This window comes from Cynocephalus volans, chromosome 11, assembly GCF_027409185.1.
Source record: "Cynocephalus volans isolate mCynVol1 chromosome 11, mCynVol1.pri, whole genome shotgun sequence".
NCBI classification, from domain to species: Eukaryota; Metazoa; Chordata; class Mammalia; order Dermoptera; family Cynocephalidae; genus Cynocephalus; species Cynocephalus volans.
In genome coordinates this window covers 11,794,343-11,810,074 of record NC_084470.1, presented here as the reverse complement: position 1 = coordinate 11,810,074, position 15,732 = coordinate 11,794,343, and the positions used below count along the sequence as shown (strand labels likewise).

The window sequence follows — 15,732 nt, the reverse complement described above, 5'->3', positions numbered from 1 at the left end:
GAGGAATAAGTTTTCAAGATCTATTGCACAGAATGGTGACCATACTTAAAAATAATGTAAAGTGTATTTCAAAATTGCAAAAAGAATGGATTTTAAATGTTCTCACTACAAAAAATGACAAGTATGTGACGTGATGGATATATTAATAGCTTGATAGAATCATTTCATGATGTGGACATGTATCAAAGTATCACTTTGTATCCCATAAATAAATACAGTTTTGGATTTTCTACATTTTAAAAAAGGTGGTTGGAACAAAGTACAAGGAATCTTATTACCAACAATAACTTGCCAAAATTTGTTGTAGAGTGAAGGAAAAAAAGTCATTCTTATTGGTTTGGCGTTTTTCTAGAAAGGAAAGGTGCTTTTATTAGACAAATACTCTTGTACATCATAACTTTTTTTTCTGCTAATGGAGGTATTCATAAGTACAATCCTACAACTTATTTTTAGGCCTTTAATTTCATGCAGTTCTTGCCACCAGTTTCCTTTTGTTCCACTGAATTGTCCATGGTCTTATCCTCCTTGCTGTTCATCCTTCTTCCCGACTCTTTTTTTAATCCAGAAACTAGTAATGATTATAATGGAAATAGGAAGAAGTAAAAAAGAAACCTGGGGAATCTGGCATTTGGGAAATTAGTCTTTAATATTTAAGCAATGGCTACTATTTAGTTAAGATAAAGTTATCAATTAAGGTTTTTCCTTTTTTTTCTTTTTCCTGTTTTCTTTTGGGGGAATTAAACTTGGGACGGTAACCTCTTTAAAACATTTAGGGAAGGAGGCTTGCCTGAGGCATGTGAAAGAAACTATCCCATAGCAGTACAGCATAAAGTATAGTATTGATGTTATTATAAATAGTTTCCTTTTTCTTTCTGAAAAGCAAGTAGTATGGGCCAGTCATAAAAATGTGTGATTTCATTTGTGTTTATTTTCTTTATCTTACTGATTTTTCTTTTTTTATAGAAAATACTGCAATTTCTACCTGAACGAATTTTCTTTCGATGGCATTATCAGAGTATAGGTAAGAACAATTACAGTTTTTTTTTTTCAGTAATATGGATTTCTTTCAATTTGCATTTTCAGTTTTTATATGATTAACACGATCGAGTTAGCTTATAGGAAGGAATATTAATAAGGGTATGGTAATTAAAACCAAGACAAGTTCAACCTGGACTCTGGAGGAAAATATATCTATCTCCTGTTCTGAAAGTACTCTAGAAGGGGCTCATACACCAGCAGCATCAGTCTCACCGAGGAGCTTGTTAGAGATGCACAAGGTCAGGCCCAACAAGACCTACTGAATCACAGTGGTCTGTATTTTTAACAAGAGCACCAAGGGATTCCTATGTACATAAAGCTTGAGAAATACCGATCTAGAGTATTATTAAAAAAATTTTTACATTTTGCCTTACAAACATATCTTGTTCTTCAAGCTTGTATCATGGACTCAAAATTATTGTTTGCGTGCTTTAGGATGTGGCAGAGAGAGGAAACTTGAAATAAAGCAAGTTAGCAAGGCTGCCCTTTCTGTCCAGCTCTTAACATCTAACAACATCTCATCCCAATTTAATATGCACAGTGCAGCTAGAGCAGTTCTGTGGTATCAGTTGTGAATTCTGCATTCTGTTTTAATGAGTGTCTGCTTCAGTCCTTCTGCCGTACAAGAGTTTCACATTTCCTACAAGAGCATATTTAAGGAGAGCATGACATTATAATGGAATCAAACTCTATTGGATTATTCATTCATTCAAATATTTATTGAGTGAGACATTTGTATGCAAAGTTCTGGGGCAAAAACAAAGACTGGCTCACCATCCTGATATTGTATGGTCGAGGGCTATTTCCTAGTGGGGGGATAGAGGAGGAAAATGATCACAGTGTAATTGTTGCTATGAAAGAAGTATGATGGGAGCAAAGAAGAAAAGTGGCATAATTTTATTCAGAGGAATTGAGCAAGGCTTCAAGAGAGGTAACTTTTGTCATTCTGCAAGATCAGCAGGTCAGTTGTGGAAAGTGTGGAAAGGCCTTTCTGGGTGGGAGATCAGTATGTACAAAGTTGTGGAACCTGAAAGAATATGGCATGATCAGTGGATATTCTACAGTGCAGAATCCTAAATTTAATTCAGGATTATTTATGTGAAAAATGTAACTGACTCTTACAGAAACTAAATTGTTTAAAGTTATATATTGTAAATTTAAAGAAAGTAAAGTATGTATAGTAAATATATCTATTGAACTAAATAAATCCTTCTATTAAAATGGTGCCTTGATCTTTAAATCTTTCAAAAAAAGGTTTTTTTCCTTTAAATTTTAGAGAGGTATCTATAACATTTCTGCTTAATTGAGGCTTTGAGTTTGTGTATTTAAATTAAAGTAAAAGTAAAAATTGAAATGCAAAGTATAATCTAAAGAGACATCATGGGGATTTATGATGCTTTGTGGTATAGTAGGTATGAAGGACAATGAGAAATAACTGCATGCAGTATTTTTTTTTTATCTCTGCTAGATATAATCCTTCTTAAGTTCTGTTTATATCATTTGTATGAAAACCATACTCATTTTCTTCAGATAGTACTTTAGAATGTCTGAAGATTAGTAGGCCCCCCTCAGCATGAATAAACTTTAGAACCATGTGTGAAAATTAATTTGCATTTTTGTTGTGAAACTTTACACATTTAGTAGGCAGTGTATGGTATTACTTTAATTCTGCCTAATACCACATAAACTGGTTCAAATTGCTGGTACAAGTAGTTTTTACCCAGTTTGGTAATATCTTATCAAGAACAGTGACTGGAGGCCTCAGATTCCTCTACTGGGATTGCAGAGTCCTAGGTCTCCTAAGCCATCATAATAGCAGAAAGTGTTGTTTGTCTAGTATGTAGAATAAGCTGTTTCTCTTAAGTGGTTAGAATGAGCCATATTTCAGAATGCCAGAGCATGAGCATTTGCATATAAAATCATCCTTATTTATAATTGATGCTTATATAGTTAATGCTTGAGTCGAATAAGCCCTTTTCAGATAAATTTATTTTTGCATGATTAATTAAATTGGGTAGGAATTGATGTTTATACAAGTCCACATTTCTTTTACAATGATCTTCAAGCTAGATGTACTTTGGAATCAGACTTCAGATTTTAGAATGGCAGTGTGGTGCACTGATGCACAGTGAAGAAAACAATTTAGAACATCAACACCATGTTAATGTTGTATTTAACCCCCCAGGGGTCTGGGAAGCACCCTCTAACCAAGCAAGTTTATTTCTGTAGCTTAAGATATGAATATTCACCATCAGTGGAACAACAATACCCAAAGTAGCCTTAGTCAGGTGTTGCCAATGTATGAATTCAGATCAGATCCTGTCCACTGATGACTTCCACAAAAAAGCCTGAGTTTTCATAGCTATTTAGATTTTAAAATTGCTGATAAGAGATTGTGGATTTATAATGATTTGTTTATGTACCTCACTGTATCTCTCGCATTCTTTCTAGTTTATTTGGATTTGTTAGAACTGTTACCATTTGTCACTGGAGGTATTGACTGGATTAGTTGAACAAAATTAGAAACTGGAGAGCTGGCTGGTTAACTCTGTTGTTTCTGTTGTTCAGAGCATGGTATTATAACACCAAGATCAAGGGTTTGGATCCCTGTACTGGCCAGCCACCAAAAAAAAAAAACAAAATGTGAGAAGAAACTAGGAAACTATAGGGAAACACCAGATATCAAAGGACAGGAAAGTGCCTGAGTATCACCTCAACACTGGCATCATGACTTCTGCAAAACCTTCAAGCCTCGGGCATGAGGCTTCTCAGCAGTCAGTGCCTGATACTCTAGGTAGTTAATATTCCTTACCTAATATGAAGAACACAGTTATATGAGTTTCTTTATTAAATGTTATTGCAGCCGGTAGAGAGCAAGCTGCTTTGAAGTTAAGATTAGAGCCTGGAAGTTTTGGTCTGCACACTGCTGAGGCAGTATGCTTCCTGTCCCATGCTACAAATGACAGTGTCACTAAGCAGAGAGAGCAACTCTTCAAAAGCTCTCAGACCTATCTGGTAGCCACATTTAATCCTGGGAAGGAAGAAAATATTTTGAAACAACATACTGTGTTTGAATTGAAGTCTGTTTCTTATCGTGTCAACTTGTTTTGTCTGTAGCAGAGATTCTATTTCTATTAAAACTGTAATTTTAGAAAGAAAAAATAGTCTGTAGTTTCTCTTTGTTTTGGTTTTTAATAGCTGGCTTCTTGCTGTAAATCACTGAATGTGGAAACATATTTGAACTCTTAAGTTTTGCAATGTGAGATAAACATAGGTTCATTAATCCCAGGATCTGGAGCTACCGCTTCAAGTGATGTTTGGAGAGCAAGAAGATCAGGAAAGTGGCTGACACAACACTCATGAGTTCTGTGTGTATGCTAACCTACAACTCAAGTCTTTGTAAATTTCTCTTACTGATTACAAATGGAAAAATTGTTTATATCAATTTTTTTTCTGAAATAATTTTTAGGGCAATAAATTGTGGTGGATAAAAGTGGCTGCCTGACACCATATCCCTGGTCAATAATGAGAACTGACAGAGTGAGGAGATGACAAAGAATGGTACCAGCAGCAAACCAGGGATATTTGGTGCCAGGGAGGCTGTGGTACTCCATCATGTGCCCATGTGTCATCAACACAGGACTTAAGTTGTGTGTGCGTTCGCTTTAAGAGGGTTTACTGCTCATGAGCCTCCAGAAGGCAGATTTTCTGTCTCATTCAGTGTACAGTGCTGTGCCTGTACTCAGTAAATATTTGTCGAGTGGGTGAAAGGGTAAATTTTGTATTAGAGATATTATATCAAAAATTTTAAAAATAAATAACCCTTGGATTTAAAGGGGGAGCCTCTATTAGTGGAAAATTCACACATGTGCAATACCTTATGTATGTTTTGTATATATTAGTCATTATTAAACCTAGTTTGTTCAAGCTAGGTTTTTCTGATACAGAGTGTAAAAACCAAGTGTGTAACTAAACTGAAAATTTGTTTCTCACTTTTCAAAAGTGTTCTTGACTTTATGCCTGGGGCTACCCAGCGGCCCCACATTGCCTGCGATGTGAACAAAACCTCTGACCAGCCTCATCTCTCAAAGTTCTTACCTCTCCTCAGGAGCCTGAATTCCTGGTTCCTTCAGTCAGATCATATAATAGCCCACTCTTCCTGAGTAAGCAGGGTCTCCCTGTGCACTTCACACTAGGCCTGCCCTGGAGGTCTAGTAATCCTTCTCTCCCACCCTTTCCCACCTCACTCCCCCAGTCCTCAGGCAACCTTGATTTGCTTTTTGTCACTATAGAGTAGCTTCTATTTTCTAAAGTCTTATATAAATTGAATCATGTAGCACGTACTCTTTTTTGTTTGGCGTCTTTCACCCTAAATAATTATCTTGAGACTCATCTGTGTTGTTGCATGTATTAATAGTTCATTCCTTTTTATTTCTTAGTACAGTATTCAGTTGTATGGATATACCATAATTTGTTTATCTGTTCACTTGTTGATGGGTATTTGGGTTGTTTCTAGTATGAGGGGTCTTAAAAAAATTCATGGAAAGATTTGAATTATCTTTTAATTCTATTTTTCCATGAACTTTTTGAAGTATCCTCACATTTGGCTAGTACAAATAAAGCTACTATAACCATTTGTGTACAGGTCTTTGTGTGGACGTGTGTTTTCTTTTCTCTTGGGAATGGAGTGGCTGAATCATATAAATGCGTATATTTTATTGCCAGAATGTTTTCCAAAGTGGTTGTACCATTTTATATTCCACTAGGAGCATGAGAGTTCCAGTTACTCCATGTTTTCTTCAACACTTGATATGGTCAGTCTTTCTATTTTAGTGGAAGTATCTCATTAACTTAAGATCTTGAGCATCTTTTCATGTACCGATTTGTCATCTATATAACTTCTTTGGTGAAGTGTGTGTTCAAATTTATTGTTCATTTTAAAAACTGTATTGTTTATTTTATTTTCCTTTTTTTTTTTTTTGGTGACTGGCTGATATGGGGAACCAAACCCTTGACCTTGGTGTTGCAAAGTCACGCTGTAACCAACTGAGCTAAATGTTTTTTTAATATTGAACTTTGAGAGTTCTTTACATATTCTGCATACCAGTCCTTTATTAGATATATGCCTTGGAAATATTTTCTCCCCATCTCTGGCTTGTCTTTTCATTTCCTTAATAGTCTCTTTTGAAGGGCTGAAGTTTTTAATTTTGAAGAAATCTGATTAATCAATTTTTCTTTTATGAATTGTGCTTTTGGTGTCATGTCTAAGGAATCTTTGCCTAACCCAAAGTCACAAAGATATGTTTTCTTTTAACAGTTCTATAGTTATATGAGTATGTTTCATAATACAGTCCTTGCTGTATTTTGACCTAATTTTTGATAATTTCAAGTTCCTTCAGTGGATTGCTACTTCTTTTTGCCTAGTGTGGATCTTGTAGTGACAGAAAGTTCTGTTTTCCTGCTCCACTGGCCACTTCCATCAGGCTTTGCACACCAGCAGCCCAGAAGGAGTTCCTCTTTGTTCTTGCTCCTTGCCTGGTAATATACTCCACAGTGTATTGTTTGGTTTGAGGCATAATATAGAGAAGGAATTTTTTAAAATTAAATAAATAAGAAAGGATTTGATAATGTTAAAGTTAGATTACAAATATCTTTAAGAATTCTGATCTTAAAAATTTCTTTAAAAGGGCTGGCCAGTTAGTTCAGTAGCCAGAGCACAGCCTCGTAACACCAAGGTCAAGGGCTCAGTTCTCCATACTGGCCAGCCATGAAAAAAAAATTATCTTTTTCTTTGAAGGATCTTTGAAAGATTGTCGCTTAGTCAAAGGGAAGTTGTCAAATGTGGCAATTCTCACAATTGAAAATGAGAAGCAAAGAAGTAGATTTTGAAAATGTTATTGATGAATATGCTTCCATCAAAGCCAGGAAAGAAAAATTATAATATTTTCTTTGTTATAAATAAAATATTAAAAGTAATGCTGCTTTAATATACCTAATTTTTAATTTTCAATATTTTTTTCTTACCTATGTTAATGTGCTGGAAAAAATTAACTGTTAAAAATACATAAAAACATGTATATAGGGATACACATTTTTCCTTTTACCTCAGGCTCCAGTATGACTCAGCACAACACTAGTATTTATTTAAAATTTTAATATGCTCATCATGGACTTTTTTGCATTAATTTTGATTTTAAAAACTATTATATTAAAATATTATTTATCTTGATTACTGAGTTTTTTGGTGCTCCTTAAATTTTGTGCAAAATTCTCACTCTTCTCCCCCTAGTCCCAGCCCTACTATTCTTAACTAGTAGGACTTATATTCAAAGGATTTTTATGGCTAAAATGCAGTAAAAGTTAGCCAAGAGAGTTGTTCACAGTATCAGTCCAGCTAATTAGATTTTGTTTACTCATTCATTTACATTTTCGTTATTCACATGAGTCAATAAAGTGGCAACCAGTAGGGTTAATGGAGCAAGCACATAAGATAGATGGGGGTGGGTGTAATCACAGTTGGGATGAGAAGTTTAGAAATCTGAACAGGCATGATATTGTATGCATTTAACTACCATATATGTGTCTTTCCACATAGATACGACTTGTATCAATTGTCAAGACACTGGCTCCATTTCTTGGTGGAACATGTCTTTGGAATACATTGGTGGAGTAAATATGATTATAAATGTTTTAAATATTGCACAAAACTTCATCAGGAGATCTAAGTAATTTTTTTCATAAAAGATATACAGTTTGAGAGAAAAGCTCCCTTGCCTGAACTTCTAATATATTCATAATTTAAAAGTTATCTCTTTTTTTGAGGATAAGTTCCCATTTTAGAGCTACACATGATTATTAGGTAGACTTGCTAGGCCATCTCCATCCTGAGGACATGAACACATTTATAGAATACTTGGTAATATGTTTCTGTCCTCCTAAGAGAGACTTTTCTCATTACAGTGGGCTGTATAGCACCAAAGTTTTTGCAGTTCACCAGTGTAGTTCTGAGAAAATCTTGATTTTCCTTTACAGTGACCAAAGTACTCTGCTAGAGGATTTATTGATGAACCAAGCCCCATAAATGTGGTTGCCATTTCCAGGAGAGAAACATGTCATCCTGAATATTTGTAAAATGTTCTTGGAAAAATGTTTTGTAAGCAGTAGTTTTACGTTATTTTTACCTTTCGAAAAATGATTCATTTTATGCATGACAAGAGATGTTTGCACATAATCCACTGTGGACATTTGGGTTACCTTAATATCAATCATTTTGACTCTTTTAAAAGAATTTTGAAAAGGTACGTACTCTTACTCTCACTGACATTGCTTTGCTTCTGAAGGTCAGCCTTCTTCCCTTTATTTTTTTAAAAATTATATCTTTTTCATAAGTACATTTTTTTCTTCTAAAACTGATCTTTAAAAAATTGATTTTAAATATGCATTCATATACTCTATCTCTAATTCATTGTTTTAAACTTTCAGGCTCAACTTTAAAGAAGCTTCTACACACTGGAAATTCTATTAAGGTATTTATTTTAGATGAAAGTGTAATGACTTTTTTAATACTCTTAAATGTATTAATGCCACAAAATAACAAAGTTAGGCCATTTTTGAAAAAAATTTAAAATCACTTGATTTAGTTTTTGTTTTCAGTTGAGAAATTATATGACAAATATTGTTAGGATGGTTTTTGTTCTTACATTATAATTTATTGTGAGAGAGATTTTAAATAGTATTAGGAGAAAGTGACTTGGGCTTGGAGTTTGGAGTTCTGAGTTCTAATTATGATTCTTCTGGCTATAGCTTGGAACCATGGGCATGGCACTAAGTGCTCTAGTTTTATCATGAGGAAAAGGAAGAGCAGTTCCTCTCTATGCTTCAGAGCTAACATGCCTGATTCTGTCCACCTCAGTAATCTGGTGGCTAAAACTATAGTTGTTTCTGAATTAATTTTCTAATTTTGAGAACCATTATGGAGGACAAGAGCAGCAGGGCCTCACTCTTGAATATTTATTTATTTGCATCGGATCGATATTGTAATTTATGTTAAAATTGACTTATTTTTAAGATGAATATACCTTTTATAATAACATATACCATTTGATTCTGGGATAAGATAACCGTAAAACATAGGGGGCAGAAAGAAGCCAACCTGGGATGAATATTTTATGGAAGATAATTAACTTGTAGCTAATTAAGTTGTGTGAATGCCTTTAATAAGCTAATACACTTTTGGTTTTATATCAGTTTAAACAATCACTGCCGCTTAAAACTTGATAAGTTAACTATCTTTTGCATATTGAAAAAAAGAAGCAAGCTATTCCTAGCCTTATTGTAGAGTCCATATTTTGTTCCTCCTATTTGAAGGGAATAGTCTTATAGTTAAAACCTATGAGGTTGTTATCTCATGTTTGTTATTAGCATTATCTATATTTAGTTATCTTAAATACAGTTAACATGAAAAATTGGAGACATGATAGAATTTCATAGAAACCTTCCTGTTGTTAAATTAAATATAATTTGATTAGATATACCTAGGGTTGTATCATTTTTGTCTGTTGGCTGAATAGTATGATGTATTCAACATTACCACTCATTTTACCTGCTTGAGGAGAGGAGGACAGGGGTTGGGTGGACCAGGAGGTTTGTGCAGAGCAGTGGTGGAGTCAGAACATATCTGGAAGGGTGCTGTGAATTCTCTCAGTTAATGAGGTAGCACTGTGTCCAGCTAGGGTGTCTGTTTTGGTGTATTTGACTAACACTGGGAGTCAGCCAAGCCTTTTCATATATACATGCATGAATATGTCTATGTGTGTGTCTAAGTATATACATATTTTTTCTTTCTTGGTGGGGAGGGACTTTTTTCCTTCTTTTGGTTTTTTGGCAAGGTTTCATGTTCGGCTTGCAACCTTTGCTTTGGAGGAATCAGCACCACCTTGAGTTAATTGAAAGGAGATCAGGCAGGCAGTCAGTTGCCTGCATTTGGAGTTCACCACATCTTTTAGCTGCTTCTAACATTTTTTCAGTCTTTTGCTTATTTAGCTTCTTTTATTGACATCGTCTTTTCAGCCATTCAGGAATGCAGAAATGAAGGCACATGTGTTTTTGAATTCTAGGAATAGCATGAAGTTGGAAGTAAGTGTAGGGGAGAAAAACAGGACACATCTACCAATGTTGATGTTTTCTGCCAGGTGCTGCCGACCATCCAGAGCCAGCAAAGGTGCTGGAGAAAGTAGAGGAGGGACATAAGGCAGGAAAGCTGGACAGCTGCCCTCTCCCATTGAACCAGCTCTTCAGGGCCTTATGTGTTTTGATTTTAAAGAGCATTGTAAATGTTTGCACATTATGGTGACATGACAAAAATTCTATCCAAAGCACCGTGTATATTTGGAGGGAGATTATCTTTGTCATTGTTTTCACGGATAACCAAGCATTGATGATATGGGCACTGTTGCCTTATGGAATGAAATACTATAATGAGGAAGTACTTACATAGCACTTAATGTGAGCCAGGCACTGTTTTATGTGCTTTACATGTGTTAGCTCACTTAATCCTCGTAACAGTCCTTTTTGGAAAATGCTATTATCATCGCTGTTTTACAGATGGGGAGATTAAGGCATGGAGACGTAAAGTGGTTCTCCACATTCACAGCTAGATAGTGGCAGAGCCTGCATTTGAATCCAGGCACGCTGGCTTCAGCCCCAAGCTCTCACTCTTGTGCCTTGTTGCAGCATCCTTCCTTGCTTGTCACTCAGTGAGGAACTTGGTGTAGTATTTTAACGATACTTTTCACTTCTAGTTTTCCTTTCTTAAGACCGATGCTACATTGCAGTACATTTTTGCAAATATACGTGTTTCATTTTCATTGCTTTTAATTTTGTTTTTAGATAAGATGTGAAGGAATCAGGCTGTTTCTTTTGTGGCTTCAAGCACTTCAGACAAACTGTGCAGAAGAACAGGTGCTGATTTTTGCTTGCCTCGTTCCTGGTTTCCCAGCAGTCATGTCATCCAGGGGTCCCTGCACACTGGAGACACTCATCAATCCTAGCCCTAGTGTAGCTGATGGTAAGTAGTGTTAGCAGATCTTGCAAGATGAAATTACCCTAGAACATACATTGAAGAATTTCTTGACTTTTCATTTTCTTGAATAGAAATCCTGATTTTGTAGATTGGAAATCCTGATTTCATATTTCCTGTTCATATTCACAGTAGATTCTTACAAACATTAGGATCAAAAGATTTGGAGCCTTTTTTATATGAAATGATATTTTAGATGAAATTTACTGAAGTGATGGAAACAGGAATAGAAGGGAGGTGGCAGATGTTGGCAATGACAGGAAGTGGAGACACATGGTATGTGTGGAGTGGTTTTATGGCTATTAATGAGACTTAGAGATCCGCCATCCAAAACTGCTGTCTACTGTTCTCATCACTATTGTTTCCTAAGTGGACATTCATCTGCTGACCCGGAACCTTATTTTGCCAGCTGTGTATTTTCATGCCGCATATATGGAAGACAGTAGTGGACCCATGGGACTAGTAATGGTGGCCATTCGTGTCCTGTGAATTTTCAAGGAACTTGCCTGTTAGGTGTACTGATTTATTACTGCATGTCATTTTGGTATTGCCCAATGACTGGCATTGGATCTTAGACTGACCAAAATGGAATTTGAAAGGGAAAGAATGGTCTAGTGGGCGAGTGGCCCATGGGCGTCTGCACCGTGTTTCCATGCCCTTCGTACTCTAGCTTGTGGTTCAGTGTGAGCAGGTCCATTGGATGGAGAAAATGTCTTTTAATAGAAACCATTTCTTAAAACCCTAAACCCTATTTAAAATTTAACTTTGGTAAAAGAGGTTTCATTATTTTCCACCCTGCAGCAAAGATATATCCAGAAGAAATCACTCCACTCCTGCCAGCCATATCAGGGGAGAAGATTGCTGAGGACCAAACCTGCTTTTTTCTTCAAATACTGCTGAAGTATATGGTTATTCAGGTCAGAGAAAAATCAGATATTTCAGTGATGGGCTTATTCTCAGGAAGAAAGAGAAAATACTGCCTCTTTTCTCTCTGTGTGTTCATGTGTTTTCTTTTTGATTTTTCTTTGAGGTGATTTTATGTGATATTTCACTAAACACAGAGTATGTACCATTGTTAGGTCACTTCAGCAAGAGCAGGCATATGTACTATTTTGTATGAGTGTATTTAAACTGTTTTTTCTTTGTTACCACTTCCTTACCCCTGATCTGTCCATTAGCAAGGCAAGATGGGGGGAGAGGCAGTCCTAGAGGCTGGACAGGTGGACCAAGAGTAGGCAGAGCAGACCGGGAGATCAGAACAGAAGCCGATTTGATGACCTCATTGTGCCATCAGCACAGGCCTACTTTATGTCATGTATTCCTTTTTCTCATATTCATTGACCGAATACAGAACAGAAATCATTAGTTTATGATTTTAACAGGTGATTTGTGTCTCTTGTTTTATATTTCTAAACATCAGCATGGTTAGAATAAAATTTAACCTTTTTTCTTAGCAAACCCTTCTCTTGTGCCTGAGTTCCTCCTGGGCATAGTTCAGTCTCTGTCCTTCCCTTCACAACCAAGTATGTTGAAATAATAACCTCTACCAAGTCTGCTTCCTCACCTAATGTTCCTTTGACACTCACTATTACCTGCCTTCTGCCCTGTCGCTGCTAAGACAGCAGGCATCAAAGCACAGTGGGATTCTAGTAGGCAGTCCAGAGAGAGGGACGTGTCAGTGTTTGCTCTACTCATTGTTTGAAGTGATCTAACACCCGCCTCCCTTCCTTCATGGGATTCTCTCCTCTCATGGTGTTTTCTTCTGACTTTTATCCTCCCTCTTTTGTCACTTCTTTCCAGTTTTCTTTAGGGAACAGAGCTTTTCCCTCAAGATTCAGTACTTGGCTGCTCTTTCTGACTACTCAGTCTTGCTGGGCAATCTTGTCCCTTTTCTCCCCACTATTTTCTTTAGCCAGCACCAGAAGCACAAGGACTTCAAAATCGTGAGAGCCTGATTGGGGTTTTCTGTCATCTTCTGGAAGCTCCACATTTGAGCTCTAAAAGTCCTTTCTACATACATTTCAAATGTCACCTCTTTAGAAGGGATTGGGCATTCCATTTGTCCTGGGAACTTATTATAGAGTATCTAGAACTTGGATGTGTTGGGGGCTTTGGGTTCTCATGCTAGACATGTCACTAATGAGTTGTGTACCCTTGGACAAGTCACATAATCCTCGAGACCTCTATGGTATTGCTCTAGGGTAGAGATTCCGTATGCAGACTACAAACTCCCTAATTGTATGCAGAGTTTTATGTGCATGTCCATACCTCCCCCTGGCTTCTCTTGTCTGTGAGTCCTCAGAGCAGAGCTTCTGACAGGTTAAGAATGCTGAGCCCCTCTGCTCTGGGGCACCCAAAGCACTTCATCCCTTTATTTTAGGTGCTGCAAAAATACTATCATTCTCTAAGTGGGCATGTCATGAAGGAAGTTGGGAAGCTCTGCTTTAGAGCTCTCTGTGGTCTAACAAGTATGGTCTAACAAAACCACTGACAGGTATTTTCCGAGGGCCCTCCCTGCGCCATGTTTCCTAAGTAATGTGGAGGTGACTGCACCTCTGTAACCAGGCTGTCCTCCTGGCTCCTGTGGGGTGGTCCCAGCTTTTGATCAGTCTTGGAGTGCTCACACCATGCAAACACTGCATTGGGTTTTTGAGGGGGAGAATGTTATCTCAATACTGTGAAAGTTTTAAATCTAATTCATGGCTGGACTGGCAAACCTGGTTTATCTTAGCCTGTGAATTGTTTTTAATAGGGAGAATGCACTTTTCAAGATTTCTTAGCTTTTGCCTTCTGATGCTGATTTTGCATGTAGGTAACATTGGATGAAATCCTTGAGAGGGATTTTTCTTCAACTCCTCTTTATTACAAATGGCAATTTTTGAGTTTAGAAAAACAAGTCCCCTGATTATTTCTGGGTAAATGTTTTAAAGGCACAGGAATGTTAAATCATTATAAGGAACATGTGGAAAAAATATGGGCATGATTTAGTAGAGCAAGTTTGAAAAGATGTGGTACCATTGGGTGATTTTTTTTTTAATACTGAGGAAAAATGCTGTTTTTAACATAGTTATTGTTTTGTTTTGATATATTCATTCCTCTCATCTTTTGAGCTTTGATTTCATTACATGGTTAATCAATATTGTCATTTTTTTTAGTTAGGATAGGAATTTTAATAGCGTAACAGCATTTCAGTTTAGTGTATGTCAATTTGAAATGTAAATATACATATGTTCTTTTCCATATATTATTCAAAGGCTGCAAGCTTGGAGTGGAAGAATAAGGAGAATCAAGATACTGGTTTTAAATTTCTTTTTACATTGTTTCGAAAGTATTATCTTCCTCATTTATTTCCATCATTTACTAAGTTAAACATCTACAAACCTGTACTTGGTAAGTACTGTTTGAGCTGTGTATAGAAGACATCCACAGGAAAGCTGTACAGTCTCTTTCAAAGTGACCTTTGATTATTTTAAAGTAAAATAGTCATTTTATTCTTGTATTGAATGCTAACTTTATTATAAGAGGTTTAACATTTCCTAATAAGTGATTTAATCGTTTATACCAACTGAGATGTACCTCAGCTCACAGGAATAAAGGGGAACCATGGCTCCTATATTCAGAAATAATTTGAAATTTATTGTGTTATTTTCAGTGTAGTTACTCATATATCAGCTTTTAATATATAAAAGCCTACATTTCCTAAAGTCTTCTCTTATGGGTGTATGGTGAGCCCAGCCCTTGCTCAGTGACTAGGCAGGCCAGCCTAGGATATACAGCTGCCCGTGGTATGCCCTTTCTTTTATGCTGGATCTTTCATCCAGCAGTCAACTACTCACAACTGCTTATGGAGGCAGATGTTTGGGTGACTGGACAATCTAGGGACAGTAAGCTCCAGAGGGCTCAGAAACAAAAGAATTTCTAATTTAGGTCCTAAAGTTTTCCTTCTACAAGAAATGAGGACTCAGAGGACAGAAGCATTCCTTAGAGGGTGCAGGTGAGGGGTGGGGTGCAAATATTCCTCTCACTGTTGTTTAAAACAGGTGAAATTAGTTCAAATGAATAATCAAGAACAGTTTTGGAGGGGTAAAGGTCACGGGGGACATTACTCCTTCTGGGAAACCTGACCAACTAATTCATTTGTCTGTGCTGTGAGGGTTTGTGTGTATACGTGCACACATGCACACACATACATACATGTACACTCGGGGGGACAGCAGCTGAAGCTTGGTGCAGTTTGAAACATGTAAAGACTTTTATGGGTACTGGGATATGTATTTTGTTAGCTATATATGTGTGGGTATTTTTTAATAATTTGTTTCAGATTTTATATGTACTCTATATTCATTCTAAAAAACATGATATATTATTAATATTCCTAGATTAAAAATTATTTGTTGAGAATTTTTCTGCCTCATGGAGGTACACCGGGTATACAAAAATTACTTAAGATAGAGAGTTGGACTTACGGCAAGTAGTATCTCAAATTCAACACCATTTAGTTTTTATATTGATTATGAAATTTAAAGAATGAGAAATGGACCTCTTGTTAATTCTTTGGAAAAAGTGGCATCTAACACCTCAAAGATGAAATATGACTTTCTGTATTCTTTTAAACA

The 15,732-nt window shown here is 36.3% G+C and overlaps 1 protein-coding gene across 4 annotated transcripts in view; it reads left to right on the top strand.

Moving 5' to 3' along the window:
* RALGAPA2 (Ral GTPase activating protein catalytic subunit alpha 2) overlaps positions 1 to 15,732 on the top strand; it is a 318,832-nt gene that overhangs the window by 51,513 nt on the left and 251,587 nt on the right. For all 4 annotated transcript variants that reach the window (XM_063113596.1, XM_063113597.1, XM_063113595.1 and 1 more), the window contains exons 4-8: positions 964 to 1,021; positions 8,521 to 8,564; positions 10,927 to 11,104; positions 11,918 to 12,033; positions 14,371 to 14,506. In XM_063113596.1, the coding sequence (XP_062969666.1) occupies positions 964 to 1,021; positions 8,521 to 8,564; positions 10,927 to 11,104; positions 11,918 to 12,033; positions 14,371 to 14,506 (532 nt within the window). The remainder of the gene's footprint in view (positions 1 to 963; positions 1,022 to 8,520; positions 8,565 to 10,926; positions 11,105 to 11,917; positions 12,034 to 14,370; positions 14,507 to 15,732) is intronic.